The following is a 25,597-nucleotide window of genomic DNA, read 5'->3' as shown; positions in this document are numbered from 1 at the left end:
GAGAACTATTTCTACGTAAGAGGGTCTATGGTTGGAAAGTTGCTTGAGAAAATCTGCAGCAATCAACCTGAAGCTTTCACCTGCACACCCACTGAAGCTAAGCAGGGTTGAGCTTGGTCTCTATCTGGATGGAAGATCTCCTGGGAGACTGGGTAGTTGTAGAAAGAGGTGTTAAAGAGACCATCAGGTCTGATCAACCTGTGGTCTGAGTGGGTCCTAATGCCCTGACACAGTTGCAATAAGCTGTACTGTATAAAGAGTGTTACCCTGGTATAAATTGGTCCATACAGCAAATCACATACCACCTGATGCTCCAGTATAGTCTGTACTGAGTAAAGGGTGTAACCCTGGGGCAAAAATAATTCTTACATTACATCCCATAAGAGATCTCATAATTGAACAAAACCAACAGAGATCCTGTAACCGAACAAAACCGACATCATTGAAATCTCACAAAGGAACAAAACCAAGTTTGAATTGTTTCGAACTCGGCTGTCATTGAAATCTCATAACGGAATAAAACTGACTGCTATTGAGATCTACTAAAGGAACAAAACCGACCATCATTGAAATCTTGTAACGAAACAATACCAAATGTCTTTGAAATATCGTAAAAGAACAAAGAAACATAACCGACCATCATTGAGATCTCGCAATTGAACAAAACGACCATCATTGAGATCTCGTAACCGAACAAAACTGACTGACAATGAAAACTGACTGTCATTGAAATCTCGTCAAGAAACAAAACTAACCATCATTGCGATCTCATAACTGAATTAAAAAGACATTATTGAAATCTAATAACACAACAAAACCGAGCATCATTGAAATTTCATAACGAAACAAAACTGACTGTCATTGAGATCTCGCAATTGAACAAAACCGACCATCATTGAGATCTCGTAACCGAACAAAACCAACAGTTTGAATCGTTTCGAACTCAACGGTCATTGAAAAAGCAGCCGTTATTGAAATCTCATAGATGAACAAAACATACTAACCATCATTGAGATCTCATAACTGAATTAACGTCATTGAAATCTCGTAACGGAATAAAACCAACCATCATTGAAATCTCATAAAGGACCAAAACTGATGGTCATTGAGAGCTCATAATAAAACAGAACCAACAGTTTAAATTATTGTTTGAATTATTCTAAGATGACACACAAAGACATCAAGAATCAGCACATGAATCTCAACAAAGGTGACAATCAAAAGTGTCATGCCACAATGCATGCTGGGAACAGTAGTACAAAACTCCCAGCATGCATCACAGCAGGAATAAATTATGCAGCTAAATTGTTCTATTATTTTCTTTAATTCTAACTATTTGCTTTTATTTTTTGCTGTGGTTTTTGTTGTCTTTTAGTTTTTTTTTTTTTTTTATATCCAGAGTTGATCTGATTGTCTGAATATTTTACTGTCACCATTAAGATTCATACGCTGATTGCTCATATCTGTGTTTGTCTGTGTAGCTCATTGTTACTATAGTAGCAAACACAATTTTCACACGCATCTAATTAACAGATAAACTGTGTGCTCTTATGTGGTTACTTCAGGAAAATGTTTACTTCGTTTAGTAATAAAGTCTGCAATAAATAAATATAGGCTAATCAATTACTGGTCAATCAATCTACGCTAAACATTTTATTTGTGTAATTAACATGTTTAAATTATCGACATAGCATTCAACACCTCAAGCACAGGCGGAGTGCCTTCAGAAGGGTGCAAGTTCTGCTTGGATTCAACCCACTTTATTTCCCTCATAAGAAACAACATTTATGGGACAGTTCATTGTAGATTTTTTTTTTGCTGATTTGAAATATGTTATTTAATTGTGAGTTCGCCAAGCAGTTTCTGAGATTTTCAGGATTCCCCCATTCAAATAGATAGGACTTAGTCTTGGATACCCGAAATAGCTGCCCGGAGGCGTTGCAAAATGGCCGCCAAGTGAACAGACTTTCCTTGAAAGGGACTTTGGCTTGAATCAGAGCTCTGGTGTGACTGTTACAATACTGAGTTCTGATTGGTCAATCGCTGTTATAGTTTGTTAATTATCATACAGGGAATTTAAAAAATTCATTTACATGATGAGATTTACATAATACATAACACTGTTAATCTAAAGGGGATGGTAAGGGGGATGATGGCTTTACAGAGGGGATGCTTTTTGTCTTTTAAAAAAAAAAAAAAAAAAAAATCCCCCTCCAATCGAGCCCTGCTTATAATAGAGCCAAGAGCTCTGAAAATAACACGGCCCAGATTCATTTGTAATTGAATAGAAGAAGATGTGAATATTAGAGCATGATTTCTTTTCTTTAATGTTTAATGTCAACCCAAAAACGGAGTGACAGAGCACTTTCCTCCACTGGCGTCTCTACTTCTGACGGGTTTCTTTCTTATTTCTGAGTTCCCTGAGTTTCTGAGAGAAAATAACTAAAGACTGTAGACACTCTTAATAACTAGTTACACAATCAATAATGCTGTGGAAAAGACTATTTTACATCAGCTTTCCCTTTCTCTAATCAATAGCTAACAATTTTCAAGAGAAGATAAGTATATGTTTTAAAATGTCAAATATGATTGTCTATGCATTCTGCAGAAAGACATTAGTCATATCTTCTTTGGTCAGTATATACTATAACACAAAAATGAGATTAATTTAAATGAAATCAGTGCATGTTAATTGACATTTCTGGCCATCAGTGGAGCAAGTAATTAGTTTGCTGTTTCAGGTGACCTTCAAGCTATACGTCCACATTTGGATTTAAAGCAATTTATAGAATCAACATTAAAAATTGGACCTCAGATTATTTTTTAAAGTTCTTTTGATGTCAGTGAATATGTTTTAGAGAATATATTTTCTATCCTGTTCTCATCAAAGGATCAGGAATGCAGAAAGCACAAATTACCCACAATAAACTGATGTTTGTAATGCTGATTATTCTGAGAAATGTTATATAACAACTATTTGCACAGCATTTTTTTTTTTTAATTCATGTGCCCTCTTAAACTTGAATCAAAATAACTCCCCCTCACTCTTTTAGCATCTTCTTTTCTCTTCTCTTCTCTTCTCTTCTCTTCTCTTCTCTTCTCTTCTCTGATGACGTGTTTACTGGCGTGAGGGCGGGGCAACCTGTCACTCACGTGAGATTGACCAATAGCAAATCACAACCATCCAATTCCCAATGGACAAAATCAAGTCCCGCCCTACATTTTTTTTGTGTTCAACAGAAGAAAGAAATTCATACAGGTTTGGAACAACTTGAGGATGAGTAAATGATGCCAGAATGTTAATTTTTGGGTGAACTATCCCTTTAAGAGTTTACTCAGTTTATGCTGTGACACATATGTTGAGTAAATGTCCTAAAAATAAAAGCATGTGATATTTTCTCTTTTGAAGGTGCATATAAGGTAACTAATATTTGTGTAGTTTGTTAGGTTTACTAATAATATGTGCAGCACAAAATAGTTTACAATTCCGCAACTGTCATTTTTTCATCTGTAAGACAAGCAATATGTCCTATGGATAAAAGGATAATCCTCACATAATAGTGTTTTAGCTGTGTAATACGAATGGCCAAAGATGAGACGTACATTGTTCTGTGAATGTTTACCTGACTTAAGCATTGCGAAATAACGGATTAGAGATTGTGATGGTGAATGCTAATAAGACAGCGCCTGCTTAGCTGTGACTCACAGAGATGATATATCTGGAAATACGTCAAGATGATTGTCAGGACTTAAATAGATCCCTAACTCAGTCACATGTTCCACAGAGACGACAAGAGTGACATCAGCATTATGAGCTTTTAAGTGTCACATATTTTTGAAATCACCTCTAAATGACCAGAATGAATGGTATAGAAAATAATTCAAAGAGGTTGGGGGTTAAAGAAGAAGAGACTGTAGATTCATTGATTCTTTGACATGCACATTTTTTTTTATAATCTTTTTGTGTATTTTATTACATTTATGTGTGTGTGTGTGTGCAAAAGTAAACCAGTTTTGATTCCATCTTGTGTGATTTCAAACAATATATACAAAATATTTGGTATTTTTATTGTGTGAAAGGGTATATACGAGTCTCTAAGAAAACTGGCATTTACAGACATGGATTACTGTGACAATCAGGAACACGGAAATTGCTTTTTGAGAGCTTCTTTCTGAAGCTTGTTTTGTTGAGTGCTCTGTGAAATTGCAGGGTGATGCACATGAAAAACAGTAGACAGACACACTGATGTTCTGTGTACAATAACTATTTTTTCATCTTCAAACCAAACTTGGGTCTTCAGCCAACAGTTTAAATCCTGTCTGGCTAGTGCGCTTCCCATAATGTTTACACGTTAGGTCAGTAGGCGGAAATTGGCTGTTTGAACGCATTCGGCCACATGAGCGTTTACACTACGAAAGCAATCTGGTTCAATTCATTTTCAGTTACCTCTGGAAGTGGTTGAAAGTGGACAAGCTCAAAACGTTTTAGAGCCTGTTTACACCTTCTGATTGACCAAATCTTAATACCAGGTGGGCCTGTATAACTTTTGGCCCTCTAGTGGTTAAAAAACAAAACTGCATGCATTTTGCGGAAGAACATTGTTTTGGCTGTGCTTCAGCTCTGCGTGACTATGCGGATGAATATGTTCCTTCACAATAGATAATGCTATGCTTTACAGTGAACTCTGTTAGAGAGCTACATATGGAAGTTTATCTGTTCAATAAGATACTTTACCAACCCTGTTGAGTAATAAAAAAAAGCCATAGTAACCTGTATTCAGAGCAGGGCCGTAACCACCGTAGACACTGAGGGAGACAAGTCCCCCCAATAACCTAGAAATGGCCAAATTGTCCCCCCCAATATTTAATATTATCGATGCTGCTCTGCTGTACTCCATTATGCACCGCTCTGTTTGTTGTTAGGATGACAAAAAGTTTTAAAAGTTACATTTTTTGTATGCCTCAGCGGTCTAACAGTGATCATCACTGTCAGAATGAGCTGGCCAATCAAATCAAAGAAGGCGGGGCTTACTGTTCACAGAAGACGAGTGTGATTTCCAAAGCGACGCTTTCGTTTCAGTGAAAGATTATGTGGCGAGTATAGCTAATCATTTAATATTTGATGACTGTTTTATGATTTAAATATTCAATGACCGACAGTAATATCCAGTGATGCAAACTACTCAAAGAACAATTTGCATTAGTGGTCAGTATAATAAAGGATATTTAGTAATTTTAATAATTAGTTTAATAGTTTTATTAAACTAATTTTATGTGTGCATGTTTTTTTTAAAAAAAAATTTTTTAAGTAAATTGGTAGGCTACAAATGTTGAGAAAGGGAGGGAATAGCCAATTAGCCGACTACACCTGCATGCTAATTGAAATTTGAATCTCAGTGCCGGAAAAGCTAATGCCCATGTTATCTATCAACGACCCTCGTATACAGTAGAAAAACTGAAATATATATATATATATTGCTATTGGTGGATCTCATGTGAGTGACAGGTTGTCCCGCTCTCGCGCCAGTAAACACATCATCAGAGTCACTGTTATTTTGATAAAAGTTACAAGGACTCATGAATTTAAACAAATAAATCATTTAAAATAAACACTGCAAACATAAGAAGTGTCCATTTTGTTTTCATGGTGACTTGTAAGCTTGTAACCCGTCAGCTGTCTGCAAACAAAACTCCCTGTAAAAACTTCACTACCCACTCACCCTTTCGCGCGTCGCTTTATCCTTCGCGGCTTCCGTAGGGTGTCGTGGCGCTTGTTGAGTTGGAAGGGGAAAGTACAGCGGCTCTGAATAGCAAGATAAGCTACTATTTGTTACATTACTTTCAAACTGTGGTGATCTTATATCATATCATAAAGATTTCCGGATTACAATGAGGCGTGCAGGTTTGGGTAAGTATTTTTCTCTCTGTTGTTATGTTTGAAGCTCATGCTAAGCTAAGTCAGTCAGTTTGCGAGATTAAACAACCAAATCATGCTAAATATCACAGCTTCCAGGTTCGGAGAACCATCTGGATAAATAACGGTACCAGACAAAACGGTCTGATCTGAGTCAGCAAATAATTGTCTAATTTTCTCAATGTTAGACCAGCTGTTCTAACATATTAAGATGTTTACATCTGACAGTGAATGAGTGTTTGTTAGTGTTTTTGCGTGTATGACAAAATAATTATGACACATCCAAGCTTAACTTTAGATCATCTCGATATTGTTTAAACAGTTTTATTGAAAGGAACAATCAAAATATAATCTAAAAGTCAGTTCTTAAAGTGGCTCATTTTAATTGATAAATAAAATTGGTTAGCAACTTAATTAGCTTTTTCACAAAATATTATTTTGAGTATCTCATTTTGAATTTTGTATCTACGTTATATTCATAGTCCCTTTTATATGTTCAGTAGTTTCTGATGAATATATATTTAAAGTACACATCTAGTATGTCAAGGCACTCGAGTAAGTTTTCCCCAGCCAGCCTGTGTAAATGATTTGCCCTGCCCACCTTAGACAAGTCAAATCAATTAATACATGTTAATTCATACGTGGCAACGTTTGAAATAGTTTGCTGTGATCAAATATTGATTTTAAAATACTAAGAAACACTAGTCTTATTTAGTGAATTTGAGCTGATTGTTAATTGTTCTTTAGGTGAAGGGGGCCCTCAAGGCAATTACGTTGCGAGTGGATACAGCTTGTATGAGGAGGAGAACGAACATCTACAGGAGGGACTGAAAGCTAAAGTACACGCACTTAAACATGTGAGTGGGCTTGAACATATTTTATTTTATATTTTTAATAACTGTGTTGCAGAACCTTTATATATACACACCGATCAGGCAAAACTGCAGCTCTTGTGGGGTGTTCCCGGTCTGCAGTGGTCAGTATCTATCAAAAGCGGTCCAAGGAAGGAACAGTGGGTAACCGGCGACAGGGTCATGGACGGCCAAGGCTCATTGATGCACGTGGGGAGCGAAGGCTGGCCCGTGTGGTCTGATCCAACAGACGAGCTACTGAAGCTCAAATTGCTCAAGAAGTTAATGGTGGTTCTGATAGAAAGGTGTCAGAATACACAGTGCATTGCAGTTTGTTGCGTATGGGGCTGCATAGCCGCAGACCAGTCAGGGTGCCCATGCTGACCCCTGTCCACCGTCGAAAGCTCCAACATTGGGCACGTGATCATCAGAACTGGACCACGGAGCAATGGAAGAAGGTGGCCTGGTCTGGTGAATCACGTTTTCTTTTACATCACATGGATGGCCGGGTGCGTGTGCGCCACTTACCTGGGGAACACATGGGAAGAAGATATAGGAAGAAGGCAAGCTGGCAGTGTGATGTTTTGGGCAATCTTCTGCTGGGAAACCTTGGTTCCTGCCATCCATGTGGATGTTACTTTGACACGTACCACCTACCTAAGCATTGCTGCACACCATGTACACCCTTTCATGGAAACGGTATTCCCTGGTGGCTGTGGCCTCTTTCAGCAGGATAATGCGCCCTGCCACAAAGCAAAAATGGTTCAGGAATGGTTTGAGGAGAACAACAACGAGTTTGAGGTGTTGACTTGACCTCTAAATTCCCCAGATCTCAATCCAATCGAGCATCTGTGGGCCGTGCTGAACAAACAAGTCCGATCCATGGAGGCCCCACCTCGCAATTTACAGGACTTAAAGGATCTGCTGCTAACATCTCGGTGCCAGATACCACAGCACACCTTCAGGGGTCTAGTGGAGTCCATGCCTCGACGGGTCAGGACTGTTTTGGGCAGCAAAAGGGGACCACAATATTAGGAAGGTGGTCATAATGTTATCCCTGATCAGTGAATACATAGATGTATATTATCTGTGCATAATAATTACAAAAATTATTTCTATAATTTTACTATTTTATTTTTTTTAGATATATTTTTTACTTTTCACTCATTATAATATATCTTAAGGGGAAAAAAATAATTTTTTGTCTATTTACATCTATTTCAGCTATCGATTGACATTGGAAATGAAGTCAAGTACCAGAATAAAATGTTGGGAGAAATGGTAAGCAATGGGAAATAATTGATAAAATCTAGTTTCTTTCTTCATCAAAACACTGATCTGAATATCTTTAACATCTCACGTTTGTTTCTCCTCAAGGACTCAGACTTCGACTCAACTGGAGGTCTCTTGGGATCCACCATGGGTAGATTGAAGCTCCTTGCCAGGGGAAGCCAAACCAAAGTGTACTGCTACATGCTGCTGTTCGCCCTGTTTGTTTTCATTGTCCTGTACTGGGTGATCAAACTGAGGTGATCGCAGGAACAATGAGATCCAGGACATTTTGTATGTGCCATGCTCATTTAGGGGACAGGATCAGAATCCTCACAGTGACTACAAGGAGTGTGTGACAGTGCTGAACCATTGAGTGACAATGTGCAATATGAAACAAAATCTGTCCCAACCCACCAAAATTAATGTGCCCTCAGTGCAGGGATAATGCTACTCCTTTAATACTGGTCATGAAAAAAGATTAACATGCTTCTGTCTTTCTTTTACTCAATAATAATGACCTTTGTTTAATATTATTCTTTTAGGAGAACTTCAGTGCTGTAAATGTGTGCTAACTTCAATATTCCATATGTATACTGATTAAATACTTTTAAAAGAGTGGTATGCGACATCACGGTACTCCTTTTAATTGTATAGTCTGAAATTCAGGTTATGACAACTGGCCAGAAGTGAAGCTGGATGGGTGTAAACAATTTAGCACAGACTTAATCCGTGCAAGTCTTCACAACATCTTTGAAAGAGTTGCCACAAAAATTGCGCTTAATGAATATAGTGTTCAAAGGGCTGATCTTGAGACTGTGAAAACCATACTGAGATATGTGAAGTTATGTGCAATTCAGTTTTGTATAATAACCATATCAGAAAGAAACCACCCCAGAAATTCTGTGTAATTCTTAAGTTCTTGCTCAAACCCTTATGGTCTTTAGGGTTAACGTAATGGTTTTAGTTTTCCAGGGACTAGTTTGTAAATAAATGTCATTTTTGAGAGAATTACTACATAAACATTTCCTTTATGTTGTTAAAAGCTTGTCCTGTTTCCATTTGTGGTTTTCATGCATATTAACAAACTACAATCTGAATTTACATATGTTACATATAATTTTGTCAGGTTTTCATCAACCAAGTCTTCATTAAGGCAACAATATCTGACTGCAAGTTACAAATCATCTTAAAGTTGATGTAACTGCTACTATAACAGATTTCACTAATCCATTTACATTTTTCAAGTTCATTTTTAAGTGCACTATTTTTCACATTGAATTAATTTCAGTGATGTCATTTCCTGGGTAGAGTGTCCATGTACTTGCATATGATTGACAGCATCACCTCATCAGCTCCTGCACCAATAGACATTAATCTGGAGTCTCTGTTAAAAAAAAAAAAAAAAAATTAGTTGGACATTAGATTCACAGCTCTTTCCACACCCTCAAAATCATATTATGCATTCATATGTATCAATTGCTTCACTGGAACCACAAGCGCCCTTAATCTAGAGTGAACACATGCAATCCAAACCTGTTGCTTTTAAATGTCACTAGATGTCACTGCAGCTCTGGGAGCACAAGCATGTTCACCTCAGTTCAGAAGAGAGAAACTGACCTGTAGAACCTGCTGACTAGGACGCCACTGGTAAAGCCCATGCCACCCCAGTACTGCAGGCAGCTGTCACTGACCTCTCGGGCCAGTCGTCCTGCCTTCAGCTTGGCCATCGACGCCAACTTTGTCACATCGTTTCCCTTAATGTACAGAGCTATTGAAAGTGCACAGAAAGGTTTAACTCCTAGTTTTTATTTTCACAACTTGAGGGAGGAAAAAATGTAAAATGGTCTGATTGCAAGTAAGTGTTCACACTAGAGCTGTCCGATTCTGGATAAATTGAGAATCTCGATTTTATTTTAGAGATCTTGATTCTCCCATGATTCTGAATACACAACTAAACAAAATAACATGTAATTTACTAGAGGTTCTGACAAAATGTTAACTGCTGCAGTCCATTTAAAATATTTAATTAATATTAATTTTTTTCTTTTTAATCGGCTTGAATGAATGATTCAATAGGGCTTTTCACACTTGAAATAGTTAACCCTGGGTCATTGTAAACCCTGGTTAAACAGAATCCTGGGTTATCTTGCTTCATGTTTCACACTGCTCATAATTTATCTGGGGTTAACAATTAATCCTGGATATTTGTAAGATGACGTTTCACACTGTACATTCCTAAACCCTGGGTTAACGTTCTTATTTGCATATTTGCGGTGTCAGTGTCATTGTTTGGATGAACACAGCATGCAACCTGTTTACATAAAAGCTCTAGCATTGCACATCCTGGTATTGCCGACTGTACTGAGTTTATACTGAATGGACATCTCGGGCTATAAGGGTAAGAATGAAACGGTCTCTTCTTCACTCAAATTGTCGCCTTTTCTCTCAGCATTTGACATTTTTTCTCTCAAACGCTGAATTTACTGTTTATATACAATGCGAGGTGTTTCCGTGACTGTCCAAAGCATGTGAATATGAGGCACATGATTGGTTGTCTTTTGCTAAGCGTCTAGCTGTAACATTCTAACACCGCATCATTTCACACTGTACAAGTTTGGCACCGCGTCCGCAACCCTCCAGAGCAGGGTTTTATAACTGCGGGTAAAAGGCGGTGCTAACCACGCTTCTAAATGGCAAGTGTGAAATGTTCCTTTACCTGGGGTTAAAAGCAGTGTTTAGAATGACAATAACCCGGGGTTAAACTTTGGCAGTTTGATACACGCTCCGAACCACTGATTCGAAACAAAAGATATGTGAAGCTTCGAAGCTTCATGAAGCAGTGTTTTGAAATCGCCCATCACTAGATATTGTAGAATAAAGTCGTTATTTTGGTTTTTTTGGCGCACAAAAAGTATTTTCGTCACTTCATAACATTGAGGTTGAACCACTGTAGTCACATGACCTGTTTTAAATACGTCTTTAGTAGCTTTCTGGGCATCTAAAAGTGTTAATTATCTTGCTGGCAATGGAGGCCTTACTGAGCCATCGGATTTCATCAAAAATATCTGAATTTGTGTTCTGAAGATGAACGAATGTCTTATGGGTGTGGAACGACATGAGGGTGAGTAATTAATGACAAAATGTTCATTTTTGGGTGAACTAACCCTTTAAGCCCAGTGTGAAAAGCCCTAATGACTCAATTTGCAGCGGTGCTGCGCAGAACAATTGGTGTATAACAACAAAGTACCGTGAGAGTGATTCGTAAGCATACAGAGCTGTCTGCTTAACTACCCCAGTACTTCTGTGATCATTTGAATTATTGTAACACAGAAATAATGATACCATGTGTTAGGGGCCGTTTTCGCGGCGATAAACTTACGATAAACTTTTTATGCGTTATGGCCTTTTTTTGGGGTACCTGAAAATGCAAACTTTTGAAAATGGTATTGTTATCGTCTCCGTATAAACTACAAAAATATGAATTTGTGATTACGTGTTCAGTTTATTGGCGCGTAGTGTTTCTTCACAAAGTGACATCGCCAACTACTGGCCTGGCTTGCATAATACAGTGTCTTAAATCATTCTCGCGGATCCATGTGAACGGGGATCATTTTGACAAAATTGTTGTCTGTGCATGAAAAATGCAAAGGAAAAGCTTTTCTGTTTTTAGTACATCGTTGTCGTGTAAACGTACCCTTAGAAAAGATGTTTGGAAGGCTGTATTATACCTATACATGACAACTGCTCTATTTGGGGCACCAGCAGCAGCAACACAGATTTAAATGTTCTGCTGTGATCGTACTTGTCAAAGGATTTTAATGATTAAACGTGCAGCTCTAGTTTACACTATTTCATTTCATTATTAATTTGGAAGTGGTGGCCCCGTAGACCTACCAGACCCAAACCCATGAAATTGCATAGCTGCTAAAATAATTTGGGAAACAGTCGGACTCACCTGTGGCACGATGCAAAAGTGAGCGCAACAGCTCTATTTCTGTCTGCAGCTCAGCCAGCCTGAAGTGAACGACCTGGTGGTGCAGAATCGGCTGATTGAAGATCTTCCTCTGTCTGGTGTAATTAATGGTCTCTTGGACAACTTTCTCCATCACCGTCAGGACTTGAAAAACAAGAAGTACGACAGTATCAGGTCACGTCTCCGGTCTAACATACCAAAGGGAAAAATTCCAATGTGTTTTTCAACAAATTAAATAGGAAATAGTTGTAGGATTTTAATCCTAACAACATCTAGACAGGACGTAGGCAGAAATGTTGTCAAAAGATCCTCCAGAAACCTTAAAACAATGTTTGACTCATCTGTAAACACATTTGGGCCTGAGAGGAGAGTGATCTGGATTTATTGTGCACACACAAGCACCACTGACATTAAACACGGACGTCATGCCAGTGCCAATCCCAACAGTGAAGAGCAATGTTTGACGTGCAATGTTGGATGTGTGGGAGTCGGAAAGAATTACTTACTATTGGCCACCCCCCAGAGTCGCTCCTCCTGGAATTGAAGCATCTGGTAAGTGAAGCCCATTCCCTCCTGCCCTATGATATTTTTGCAGGGCACGTGCACGTCATCAAAAAACACTTCTGCTGTATCCGATGACCACATGCCCATTTTATCAATTTTACGTGCGATATGAACGCCTGCAGACATATGGTAAAACATTAGCAGGCTTTCTTTGGAAGACAAACAACTCTTTACCAAAAGTTGTGTTTTTTCTTACATTCTTACCAGGCAAATTCATGGGTAAGCAGATAAGGGATTTGTTCTTGTGTGGAGAGTCATCACTGGTGTTGGCCAGGAGGCACATCCAGTCTGCTTGTGTGCCATTAGTAGTCCACATCTTTCCTCCATTAATGATAAACTCATCTCCTTTGCGCACAGCTTTCGTCTTGATGCCTGGAGGAGACAGTATTTATTCCCAAACTAGACTCTTTAGATCAGTGGTTCTCAATCAGGAGTCCAGGACCCACTAGGGGGCCTCAGTAAACTTCCAAGGAGGCCAAAGTGACTTAAAATGATTTAAATGAATAAAAATAATAATATTATTATTATTTACCAATTTCCAATATTAATTTAATATTATTATTAATATATTAAACACTTTAACTTAATTTAACAACAAAAATGTTCAAAAAACAAAGATTTTATTTAATTTTTCACCCAATAACTATAGTTTTTATTGAAGAACAGTTCTTAAAACTTCTTGAACAGTGTTATTTTAGTATTATTTATATACTGTTATAGTATTTTTTAGTATTTGCTTTTATTTTTATACTTTTGGTTTTAGACTTTTAAGTTTTAGTAATATTTTATTAGTTTATGTTTTTTAAACTTTTATATCTCTTTGATTTATTTTAATTTCAGTTTTATTAATTTTAGTACTCAACTTATTTATTTTAGTTAGTTGCGAAGGCAAAATTTATCTTAAGTTTTTCATCTAATATTTATATTCGATTTTATTTTATTTTTATTTCAATTACCGAAAACAAGTTCTTGATCAGTGTTATTTTAATATAATTTATATAATGTAGTTGTACTATTTTTTTGTATTTGGAATTAGCTTTTATTTTCATATTTTTTCAGTTTTCATTTTAATTTCAGTTTAAGGTTTAGAAATATTTTATATTATTTTAGTTAGTTTCCAATGGAACATTTATCTTAAGTTTATTTTTTTCCATCTAATATTTTTTATATAATTTTATTTCACTTTTTTTCAATTACTGAAAACAAATTTTATTAGCTTTAGTTTTATAATACAGTGCTCTCATTTCACCATAAAACAAGTTTAGATGTCTTTGCAACTCATTAATAATCTGTGACTAGTGCCTGCTGTACTTCAAATGCAAAATTGAATACATTTATGAAAAATAGCTTTGCATACCCCTGTGTGGTATTCCCATGAAGGCGAGTCTTTTAATCTCCCTGGCCTGAAATGCTTTGATATCTTCATTTGAGAAAGTAATTAATTTTAGATTTGTGTCTGGTGTATGTTTACATCTTGTTTAAAACACCCCCTTGGCAATATAAAGATCACGTCTTTCTTGTTGGGTACATTATCTCCAGCAAAAATACTTACTTGCTACATCAGAGCCGGCCCCCGTTTCGCTCACCCCGAGGCAGGCCACTATGTCTCCCATTATGGTGGGCTGCAAGAATTCTCTCTTGAGCTCTGCAGAACCAAACCTACAACAGCACAGAAGTCACAGTCACATCCTCACAGTGTCATAGCAGCTGTGATTTAAAGCTCGTGAGATGCATGGGTTACACGAGAGATTTACATTTTACTAGCAGCAAATGCAATTTCAGAAACTGTTCCCTAAGGCAGAATCACAAAGGACACTAATCAAAATCCCTGTTTTTCTGAATCCAAATAGCCAAAGCGGATATGCACAGAAAAATGAGTGTTTCCAGAGAGTGAGCACAGTGCAGTAATATCCCCTCAGTGACCGTGTACAACCTGCTGCAGTCACAATATGGTATATAAAAGGAGGAAAGGAACCATCCTGATAACTATAGTATTTATTTATAATAAATGATCAGTGGTTTAAATTGTTATAAGAGTCTGTCAACACATAAGATCATTTTCTTAATCTATTTTTTTTCGCCTTTTTTCTCAGTAAAAATATCAAAACTTGATCAATTTACTTGACAAGCAAAACTACATGATATATTTGGTTATCATAGATTTTATCTTAGATAAATTCTATTAAGTTTACACCATTTTTTCACAAATGTAAAGTCGGCTTGAAACGGAAGTTGCAATAGTCTTTTTTTTCCCTATTGTGACGCATATCCAAGTGAAGTGGCTTCTCGAACAAGAAAAAAAATTATTTTGTCCATGGAGAATTGATTGGATGGTTGTGGTTTGCTATTGGTCGATCTCATGTGAGTGACAGGTTGCCCCGCCCTCGCACCAGTAAACACGTCATCAGAGAAGAGATGTCGTTGCAAGAGGGAGGGGAAGTTATGAGGAACATGAATTTAAAAAAAAAATAATGAAATGATGTGCCCGGATGAATCAATTAGTGATGCAAAATTACATAAAAAAATAAGAATTTTTCATTTTGATTCCATGGTGACTAAATGCTTAAAACAAAAAAATCTGTTGGCCTTGACTTCCTCCTGGTCCGCATTGACTTAAACCGAATGCTCGCCTGTGCAGAATCAAACGCATCAAAGGGAGATGGATGCAGAGGCAGTTATCATTCGATTTTGCGTCTTTTCCTCAGACAGACAACTTTTCGTCACGTAGCAGATTTAATTTTGTTCTGGAGGCAGGGTTGCCAGGCTTTCACAACAAAACCCGCCCAATTGCTACTCAAAACTAGCCCAAAAATAGCCCAATTGCATTTCAGTGGGGGTCCCATGGTAAAAATCGCTTTCCGGGGGGTAAAATCCATGTTTTTGGCGGAGTTCCCCTGGTAAAATTTGGATTCCAGGGGCTAAATATCATGTTATTTGGGGTCGCTTCAACTTGCAGACATAAACAGTGTAAAAGTAGCCCAATTCCACAGGAGAACCGCAGACTTGGCAACACTGTCTGGAGGCTGAACCTGCGCTCTGCTGCCACACTGGAGTGCACTCGCCACCAAATGGACAGAGGTGGGAATTACAGTTACAAGCTACAATAGATCAGTGTAATCTGCCAAAATGACAGACAGCTTCAGATTTTTCCTTCACTGCTAAAAAATTCAGTCAATGACAGAAAATATTTGGTTAACGAGACCTCTGATTCTGTGTAGTATTCCATTCTGAGCACAGCCACTGTTTGAGGTGTACTTACTCAAAGGATAACAATATTTAATTTTTAGAAATCACCTCGCCAGAGCAGGTGTAGCCATGTCACTCTGAACGCCGATGGCCATGGGAATCCCTCCACAGTTGATGTTCCCCAGTTCTTCAGCCACAGCCAAACTGTAGCTGAAGTCCAATCCCAGACCTCCATACTCTGCAACCAATAAAAACAACCAGTGAATGTCCAGTGAGCAGATGCTTCCTCTCTACAGTTTTTTGTTAATGAGCCTGTAAACATTGTAAATAAATGCTTTAGACAAAAATCTCATTAAATTTGCTAAATTTCCTGAACATTTTGATCACAAAACAGGTGTAATTTAGATCGTTTCTATCAGGTCTTGCTTACTTCAGTACTGAAGACAAATATGCATCATGCAAAAGTCATCTACATATTTGTGCCATGCAGTAATCTAAAAACTTGACATGCCCTTTTCACACCCCTGCAGTCCATTTAGTCATCATTATAACATACAGTACTACAATGTCTTGCGCAAACGACGTATTGGCTGTTACTTGTGATCGTAATAACAGCATTACTGTTTCCCACGATTCTTTACGCGTCATGCATTTATTCATGTCATTTCATGTTGCATTTCATTTTGCATTTTCCTTCAGGAAACAAATATTACAACATTAAGGAAATTATTCTATTCTGTGCAAGCAATATGGTTAACAATAATGTTGAAAAGCAAGTCCTGTAGTGACTGTGGTGAACTCTACACTCATTTCCCTCAGTACTACAGGACACTGTATTCTGTCATCAGGTCCCGCGATGGTTGTGGACAACATTAGGTGTGGCAAAATAAGGAAAAGTGAAGCCAGAGAGCAGAGGAAACAGATAGAGCATACAGGAACAGCTGTAGTCCAGCAATTCAGTAACCAAACAGACGATCTGTTAGTGTTCAGTACCTAGTGAGATGCTTCCAAAAGGAAGGTTTGTTTATCCTGACCACAAACTAGCTTAACTTACCTTAAATTGGACTTTTGCAAAGTCATGATTTTGTTTTTGGGGTCTGCTAGAATAGACCTGGATCTTCAAAAAACACATTATTTTTCACATATTTTACATTGTTGCAGGACCTCTCTTCCCAGTCTGTCAGTAACGCTCTGTTTAGTTCCTGTGTCTATGAAGCCCCTCCTTCTGAAATGCAAAATGTGTTCTGATTGGTTGGCTGGATCATTGTAGTCTAGTGTGATTCGAGCATTTTGTAAATATCACGACCCTTGCCATAGCCGTGAGTTACAACACACTAGTAACTAACTAACTCAACCCAGCCTCACCCCTTTATTTTACGCATGCCTGGAAAAGAAGAAAAGTCGGAAGGAAAGCTGGAAAAAAAGTCAAAACTACAATCGAGGCATTTCAGGGAGTTCAGAAACAGTGCGCACTGATATAGAGAATAACTCCCTTTGGAGTGTGCTTTGTAACTTTGCAGACATTTTTCATTCTCACAGCAACATTACACACAAGTTGTGTGCAAATATTGTGCAATAGTTTTATATGGGTTTGTAATAGTATGAAATACTAGGATATAAAGTTGGAACAAATGGGGAAAAAGGATGTCATATGCCAACAAGTAGGTCTGAGCTTTACGAAGGTCAGCTATTGGAAGGTGGTCAACACTTACGTTTACTGTGTACATGTAAAAACGGTGGAGAGTGATTCTCCTGTTTGGTGGCGTAACATCGCACAGTACATTTAATCATCACATAGATGTGAAATGAGAGGTATTTTAAAGAGAAACAAGAGGCCGTGAACCCCCACATATTTTGGGTCTTGAGTAAATGTCAGAACACTGGATGGTTCCGATAAGAATGAAGTTAGTACCTTATCTGAAGCTGCCAGGGTTGGAAAAAACAGGCAATCTGGATTTACGCCAGTGTTTTCTGTTTTGTAAGATGAATTTGTTTCAGCCAGATTATGAAAGCTGTGATTTAATGAGGAAGACGTTGTTATGGGAACCAGCAAAACTCCTAAATAAGGACTCAAAATACCTTCCATCATGCAAAATTATCAAAATGAAAACCTAAGATCATGTAACATTGTGTGCATGTTTCAGTGTTGAAGGCTCATGGTGATTATACATATGGGAGACTGGGGCTAGATTTTCACAAAGGCTATTTCTAGGTAACTATAAGTTTGAGTCAAAAGTTCATAACACAAATGTGCTTTCTAACACTTAATTAATTTTGTGTGTGTGTGTGTGTGTGTGAATTATGTTCTCCAAAATAAAATAGCAATACCATCATATTTTAGATGTAGCTGTTAAGTCAACACAATAAAACCGCACTGAAATATATACATATATATATAATAAAAAAACATGTTCTTACCCAGTATTTTTGCCGTTTTCCAGTACAAATATCTAAAAATTCCTAGATCAAGATAAATTTCCTTGAGAAGCAAGATGACGTAAGATATTAAATGTTGTTTACTGAAAAAATGAAGTGAGTTAATGCTTAAAATAAGAAACATATGCGTCAGTGAGTTAAGAAAACTAATCTTGTTTTCCCTTTGAATTAAGTTTATTTTTATGACCCCACTGGCAGCTATTTTTTCTTTTTGATTATTATTTTCAGGTATTTTATTATTAGATTAGATTATTATATTCCTAAGTCATTTTGCTTGTCAAATAAATGTGTCTTGATTTAAGACTTTAGATATTTGTAATGAAAAACAAGACAAAAGTATTGGATAAGAATTTTTGTTGTTGTTGTTGTTGTTGCAGTGCAATATAATGGTTTGATACATTACATTTTACATGAATTGTGTTTCATAATTGTTTTACTGTTTAAATTTGCAGAAAAGCTTATAATAGGCAGATTAAATTGTGACAAATTACCTCAGAAATGTGACAATAAGCCCTGCTGCTGGGTAATGTGTTCATTGAACTGTATCTTTTTCCTGTGCAATAACCATGGAAATGTTTAATACATTTTTGTAGGCAAGATTTTAAAATATGTGTCAGTACAGAAATTGACTTTATTCACCCAGAGTTCCAGTCTCCCCTACATCTTGATATCTTTCAGAAAAAAATGTTCTGCTTTCTATAAATGTGAAAATGCTAAATTTGTAGTTACTGACGATTTTGGATTCTGATTATAAAAATAGCTACAAAACCTCCCAAATCTCAACAGGGAGCGCACAGAAGCGAGATGAAAAATAGAGCGCGCGCAGGAAAAGCTCCAGTTTAGCCTACAGCAGTCAAGTCACAATTCACCTGAACAGATTCTACGTTATTGTTCAGAGATTTGCTGGTGTATCTGTGCTGCACATATCAAATGAGGTGAAGCAACGCTCCGAGTGCTAATCTTCTGTCTAAGAAGATGCTGTAAATCCAGCCGGCTAATGCAGAAGTGTCACAGCGTCAGCACTTCTTAATGCAAGTGCTGCTCTCCTCTGACCTACAGATTTATGAAGCCAGATTTAAGTTTCCCCCAGAGCCTCCAGCCATTTAACAATTATACTGCATTTATTCTTAGTTGCTAAAACTTTAGATATGTCATATGAAAAAAAAATGGAGGATATTATCTGCATGTTCTTCAAGAATGAGGCTCAACAGTCTAATTATTTAAATAAGTTCTATATAATAACAGATAATCTGTTGTGCATGAATGAAATGCATAGAAAAGTGTTCACATAAACGGGACCAAGTGTCAGAAGCACTTCCATATAACTTTTATACTTCACACACAGCCCATGGCTTTTTAAAATTTAATTTAATTTTGGTTCTCCTATCATTCTTCTCACGTATCGGGAGGATATAGCAACCCTTTGAACTGAATGGCAAAAAGTTGTGCACTGACATATTGATACGTGTAGTACCACAAACATATTTGGTGTTTTCCACTTTTCTCATAATTGCTTCCTGCAGCAATGTTGTTATTTTCTCATGAATCCATCTGTACTCACATAAAAAAACCTAAGACTGTTTAAGGGCACCCTGCAGTCCTCTTTTCCCTCTACTTTTCTCGAAAGTATACTAAGAACTGTAATTCTACCATTACCAAAGACAAAATTATCCAGTTTGCACTTAAAACACATATTTTCCTGCAAAAGAATGATTTTTATTACAAGTGTCTTTTTCAACCAGCTGTTTTCAAGGGGATACTTCATGAAGAATCAATTTTCATTGATCTTGTGCAATAGAAATGTTCATAGTACTATGAAAACATACCTTTAGCTGGATAAACTGCTTGTTCTGAAATGTCTAATGTCAAAAATATGATATAACCGCCTAAACTGACTACGCAGCACCTGGCGCTCTTGATTAAGGTACATCTGAAGTAGCAAACGTCTGCTTACCCACAGGTTTGTTGACTCCCAGAAATCCTGCACTTCCCAGGATTTTGAAGATCTTATGGGCAGGAAACTGCCCTTCTTCCTCCCATTTATCAACATAAGGGTTGATCTCTTGATCGATGATCTGTAACACATTCAAACATAGATAACTGAGCACTGTAAAAATAAATATGAACCTGAATATTATCTGATTTATACTGTAGTTTACAAAGCAATCGTGTATCACAGTAACACTTTGTATGCAATTAATCACTTCCAGTGAAGCAGGATATCAAAAAAGTAAACTTACAGGAGGGAAGAGCTGCAGTGACTTACAGGAATTAAGTCTCAGAACAACACGACAGAAACTGGGAAACATGTCCATTTACTTACTTACTTACTTACTTAGTTAAGGCCATCACTATATATCCAAGATTCCAAATTACTCAAAAAAAATGCTGGGATAAAAACAACTCAAGTTGGGTTGAAAATGGACAAACCCAGCAGTTGGGTTAAATGTTTGCCCAACCTGCTGGGTAGTTTTATTTAACTCAACTATTGTTTAAAAATCACTGTATTGCTTGCTTAAAATGAACCCAAATATGTTTAATAAATGAACATTTATTAATACGTTTAATAAATAATAATTAAACAATAAACATTTATTAAATTGCTTATTAATAAATGTTCACCTTTTAATGATTAGTGTTGCCTCTAGTAATTGTGTGTCTGATTTTTAATTTTCAACCTAATTTGGATTCATTTTAAGCCATCCATAAATGTATTTCTAAACAATCGTTGGGTTAAATAAAACTACCCAGCATGTTGGTCAAACATTTAACCCAACCGCTGAGTTAAAACAACCCAATAGCATTTTTTTTTTTTTAGATTAAAGTGATCCATAAAAAAGAGATTAAACATTAAAATAAACTAGATATTGAGGGAACATTCAGAAATAATGTTTTCATAACTTAATGGGAACGTTAGAACATAAAGGCCCGGTTTCACAGACAGGGCTTAGATTAAGCCAGGATTAGGCCTAATCTTAGTTCAGTTAGGACATTTAAGTGGCTTAATAGAGGCTTAATAATTAATAGAGACTGAAATATGGCATTCCTGTTATCAGCAATGAATCGCAAAAGCTTTTGAAATTAACCATTTAAGTCGTTGAGTCTTTAATTTTTGAGAGACATATGGCCTGGCAATTAGTGAATCTGGTTTGCGTCGTTTCCTGATCCACACCTTCCTTCTACTCGTCACTTCCAACTCTCTCTATATATAAAAGTGGCAAAAGACCAAAAATTATAAAAAGTTTCCAAGTTCCTTCAAACTACATAAGGTGTAATAGCCCTACAATAGTCTTCTTCCTTGAAAGAGAGACAAAGCTCTCAACTTCCTTCTGAATCACTTCAAGATGCCTGTGTGTTGTAATAACATAACTGTTGTGAAATATAGTGAGCATCTGCAGCAATATTCCATGTAGATTTGAGCCATACAGACGCTGCCAAAAGATATATTCCTGACAGAGTGACATCACTTTAGCCCTGGACTTCTTGTTCAACAGTAAACTGAACGTGCTTTTAAAAAAGACATCATATCATCAATTCTGATCACCACTTTCAATTGAATTATTACCAAATGTGCTATTTTTTACACTACCTACAGTTTTTCTCCAAATATCAGCAATTACAAATGTGATATTGATTTTATACAGCGTAGAGTTTAATGAACAGATATGAAGAGATAAAGAACTTAATATCAAGTGACTTACATTTTAGACACCAAATCGCTTGTTTCGCTCTATTTCGCCAACGAAAATAGTTCCAAACAAAGTCCACACAATTGTTTTGCGTCTCTGAGCAACACTTCCTGAATGAATCAGCCATTTGAATGAATCGGTTGAATCTCAATGACTCGCTCATTAGCAGGGACTTGCTGCCACCTACTGGTAGGTTTAATTCCAGGTTTAAAGTGTCTTTTCATTTTTAAAATAATTTCAAATATTATTTTATATTTTCAACATTTCAAAACATTATTTATGCATCTGTAACTGCTCTTGACTGTTTAATAAAGTTTAATCTATAGTTATAGTTATATTATATATCTATAGTTATATAGATATTACTATTTCTGTACCTGAAAATCTCGTTTAAACCTACATGAAAAACTTAAAAAGCACTGTTTATTTCATTTATATGTTTGTTCTGTTGTATTCATTTGTGCTAGCACTCGTAATTTTATTATTTATTACTGTTTTATTACTTGCTGTTTATTTATCTAACGATATTTAAAATTTAAGTGAGTTAATCTAGTAGCTTTTGGTGTCATAACCTTATTTATTAAGGATACATGTATCAAAAACAACGAAAACAATAACTTGGCTTATTTTATAGGCCCATTTTCTTTTCTGTTACTTTATTAATTTTTTGTGAAAATAGTGAAAATAGTATATATATATAAAAAAAATAGTATATATATATATAAAAAAAAAACTTACTGAACCCGAACTTTTAAAAGGTAGTGTATATTTCATAAATCATGAACAAATTTGTTGGCAAGATTTTTGCATTGTTCTTTTGGCTTTAATTTATGTAAACTAATAATAAACATAATATTCCATAACTTTTTCCTTACATTCTTTTCGAGTTAAACCATTAAGTCAATCCAAAAAAAAAAAAAAAAAAATATATATATATATATATATTTACTTACTAATGCTAATGTCATTATAATACTAAAAAAGTATTATCTTTCTTTATGGGCCTAATTTAGTGGCATGTCCAGGCTGCTCTTTTCTATACAACAAAATAGTAAAGAAACTAGGGGTCCAAAAAAATATCAAAGGTGCTATAAAATAGTACCAAATAAGCCAAATATACCTTTTGTGAGGAAGAGACTGAAATTTAAGTTGTTAGTACCTAACATTCTTGCCTTCTGCTTGCTGTAAACTAACAGTCTGGAGTAAATAACTTCTTACACATCTTCCAGGTTTTAAACAACATAAGCTGAGTATCTTTGGCTGAACTATTAGATCATAAACAGATGGAGCAGAAGTCTTTAAAATAAATGCAATTAAAAGTCAGCAGACCTTGTAATGCTCATTGTCTGTACTGTTTTAGTGTCTGATCACAAGAACACTAAATGTTGTAATGGGGGAGTCAAAGGAAAGCAAGGCAATTCATTAAAATCTACTTACACAAATGAAGCAGAAAAGGAAATGAATTCTTTTACCAATAATGCATTATGCGAACAATAAAACGAAGTTGATTCAAGCATGATGAACCAATAATTTTAATTCAATTAAGGCTATAAACTTTTCCAGCTGTGACTCCTCTTCAGCTAATATGTCACGCATATACGTTTAATGTGTACAGACTGAGCTTTCAGTATGAGCTGTGAAGGGTCAAAAAGAAAAACACTGCACAGGGATGAGCACCACATTTCCCCAAAAACATGCAGACATGCTGCTTCACTGGCCAACAAAAACGTCCTGGCTCAAAAGCAGTGTGAACAGAACAAACAGCATATAATAATGAAAGGAAGCCAGGGTTAACAGCATGCTAACAAACTCAGCATGAACTAGTTTCTGAGTTTCTTCAGCATAAAGAATTGGAGGGGAAAACGGGCAGAGAACGTATAACAGAAGTGTCTCATTTTGTATTAGAACTACTCAAAACCCAGAAGACTATGACTGGATAATACAGTCAGAAAGGAAGGGTGGCGTCCAAACCTACAGTACAAGGTTCCTAATTCTTAATAAAGGTTGGCGACACATTCCACAATACTCTTGTCGGTCAGAGCCGTGAATTGTTTGGTGGGGTCCACAACTCTGACTTATGGTTTGTCAACACTTTATGTACCCAGAAGAGTAATGAACTAAACTGAATAACACAGTAGGTGATGTTTCCTGGAAGTGCTAACCCTATTTTGCACATTAAGCATTTAGATTTAAAAAAAAAAAAAAAAAAATCATACTCCCATTATATCATTCTGAACTTAACTGACGTGCCTTACGCATTGCATAAGATACTGTGAAGAATTTAATCTTGAGTCATGCGATGACCTTGAGAAGGAATGCATTTTATTGTAAAATACATGAGTAAAAGCTGAACTAAGCTTGCAAATATTAAGCCGTATTGAATTTGATACCAATCTTTTCTTCTATTTAGATGTAGGATTACATGCTTCTAAATCAAGGACTTTTCTAACTTGTCACTGTCTCTGGTGAGTACTTTTAATAAACTCTGTCCCCGAGTTTCATGCTTCTACAGTATATGGCATTGTTCTCATTATCCGCTGCTTTTTCTGTTTTCCACTTATATCCTTTCTCACACCAGCCTATTTAAATACACTTGAAGCTACTGGGAATTGGAGAAACAACTTCCTTTCCAAGGCCTGTAACCCTTCCAAGTCTAGCTAGTTTATATAGAAGTATAATTACTGTGACTTTCGCTCAATTAAATCTTATTAATTCAAATATGATTCCTTGGAAATGGTAATGACGTGTAATGGAAATTTTTTTTCACTTTTTGTAGAAAAGCCTTGAAATTAAATTCAATTAAAACTGACTTGTTTGGTAATAATACCTCATAATAGCCTACTTCTCTCAGATCTTAAAATGAATTGATGTTCAAAATGTCTCTCAGTTGCCCTAATAGAGATATTCCTTTATTCTAATTCATATCCTAACCAGAGAAAAACTTTTTTTGGGAAAAAAAAAAAAAAAAGATTTGCTTGTTGCTTGGTGTGATGGAAATGACAGCAGTCTTATTAAGTACAATACCAATTTAAAAAAAAAAAGTTTTTTTTTTTTTTTTTTTTAAACTTGTATTACGGAGTTGACAGCAGGCTGTACAATCAACTTGAGCGTCACGTGACAATCATGGAAGAACCAAAACAAAGCGTCTAATCTTGAAAATTCATCTTTATATCAAACAAATCCTTCCAACAATAGAATTGCGTCCAACATTAACAACAAGTTCCTAAGTAATTCATATAACCGGAGACAGATGCAACAACTAGCTGTGCAAGCTAGGGTCAAAGTGACCTCTTACCTACATTCACTTGCTGAAAAATATTCGACCTGCACATTCACATTTACATGAGCGTGACATTCAGGTAGCAAGAAATCAACATTCATCTCGAAAGAGAATTATATATGTGTTAAGGATACAACACAATAGCACGGTGTCATATCTACCTTTCTCAAAGATGACTTTAATGCTAAATGTTCCTCTGTGTAGAGAACATGATCGATATTTTCGGTAGAAACGGATGCTTTCGGATTGGAGGACGATTTTTCAGACAAGTGCCGTTTGTTGCAGACAACACTTGTTTTGGGTAAATTACGATTCACAGCCAGACTAAATCTCAAGACTTTAGCGCGCAGTGCCATTCTTACAAACTGCACAAAAGTGTTGACCTGCGCATGCGCGTTAGACCTCACGTAGAACTCGGAAGTCGAAAGTACA

The 25,597-nt window shown here is 36.4% G+C and overlaps 2 protein-coding genes across 2 annotated transcripts; one reads left to right on the top strand and one right to left on the bottom strand.

Annotated features, from left to right (window-relative positions):
• Positions 1 to 5,735: 5,735 nt before the first annotated feature.
• Positions 5,736 to 8,653, top strand: bet1 (Bet1 golgi vesicular membrane trafficking protein). Its single transcript, XM_051873285.1, has 4 exons — positions 5,736 to 5,908; positions 6,662 to 6,771; positions 7,990 to 8,046; positions 8,143 to 8,653. The coding sequence occupies exons 1-4, from the start codon at positions 5,890 to 5,892 to the stop codon at positions 8,296 to 8,298; spliced, it is 342 nt and encodes a 113-aa protein (XP_051729245.1). The 5' UTR covers positions 5,736 to 5,889; the 3' UTR covers positions 8,299 to 8,653.
• Positions 8,654 to 9,045: 392 nt separating this feature from the next.
• Positions 9,046 to 25,573, bottom strand: zgc:85777 (uncharacterized protein LOC405871 homolog). The gene is made up of 9 exons (XM_051873284.1): positions 25,327 to 25,573; positions 20,151 to 20,271; positions 15,869 to 15,998; positions 14,127 to 14,233; positions 12,779 to 12,946; positions 12,517 to 12,690; positions 11,993 to 12,154; positions 9,655 to 9,805; positions 9,046 to 9,421 (listed from the first exon to the last, which is right to left on the bottom strand). The coding sequence occupies exons 1-9, from the start codon at positions 25,519 to 25,521 to the stop codon at positions 9,331 to 9,333; spliced, it is 1,299 nt and encodes a 432-aa protein (XP_051729244.1). The 5' UTR covers positions 25,522 to 25,573; the 3' UTR covers positions 9,046 to 9,330.
• Positions 25,574 to 25,597: the final 24 nt, after the last annotated feature.

The sequence above is a fragment of the Ctenopharyngodon idella genome, chromosome 19 (assembly GCF_019924925.1).
Source record: "Ctenopharyngodon idella isolate HZGC_01 chromosome 19, HZGC01, whole genome shotgun sequence".
Taxonomy (NCBI): Eukaryota; Metazoa; Chordata; class Actinopteri; order Cypriniformes; family Xenocyprididae; genus Ctenopharyngodon; species Ctenopharyngodon idella.
This window is presented reverse-complemented; position numbering and strand designations above follow the sequence as displayed.

Excerpts from the sequence above, each read along its gene's own strand:
- bet1 (XM_051873285.1), top strand. Across the intron at positions 6,772-7,989 it reads AAGTACACGCACTTAAACAT|CTATCGATTGACATTGGAAA; the intron begins GTGAGTGGGCTT and ends CATCTATTTCAG. Across the intron at positions 8,047-8,142 it reads ATAAAATGTTGGGAGAAATG|GACTCAGACTTCGACTCAAC; the intron begins GTAAGCAATGGG and ends TTTCTCCTCAAG.
- zgc:85777 (XM_051873284.1), bottom strand. The coding sequence starts at position 25,521 with ATGGCACTGCGCGCTAAAGTCTTGAGATTTAGTCTGGCTGTGAATCGT. Across the intron at positions 12,947-14,126 it reads GGCCGGCTCTGATGTAGCAA|GCATCAAGACGAAAGCTGTG; the intron begins GTAAGTATTTTT and ends TGTCTCCTCCAG. Across the intron at positions 9,806-11,992 it reads ACTTTTGCATCGTGCCACAG|CTCTGTACATTAAGGGAAAC; the intron begins GTGAGTCCGACT and ends CACTTTCAATAG.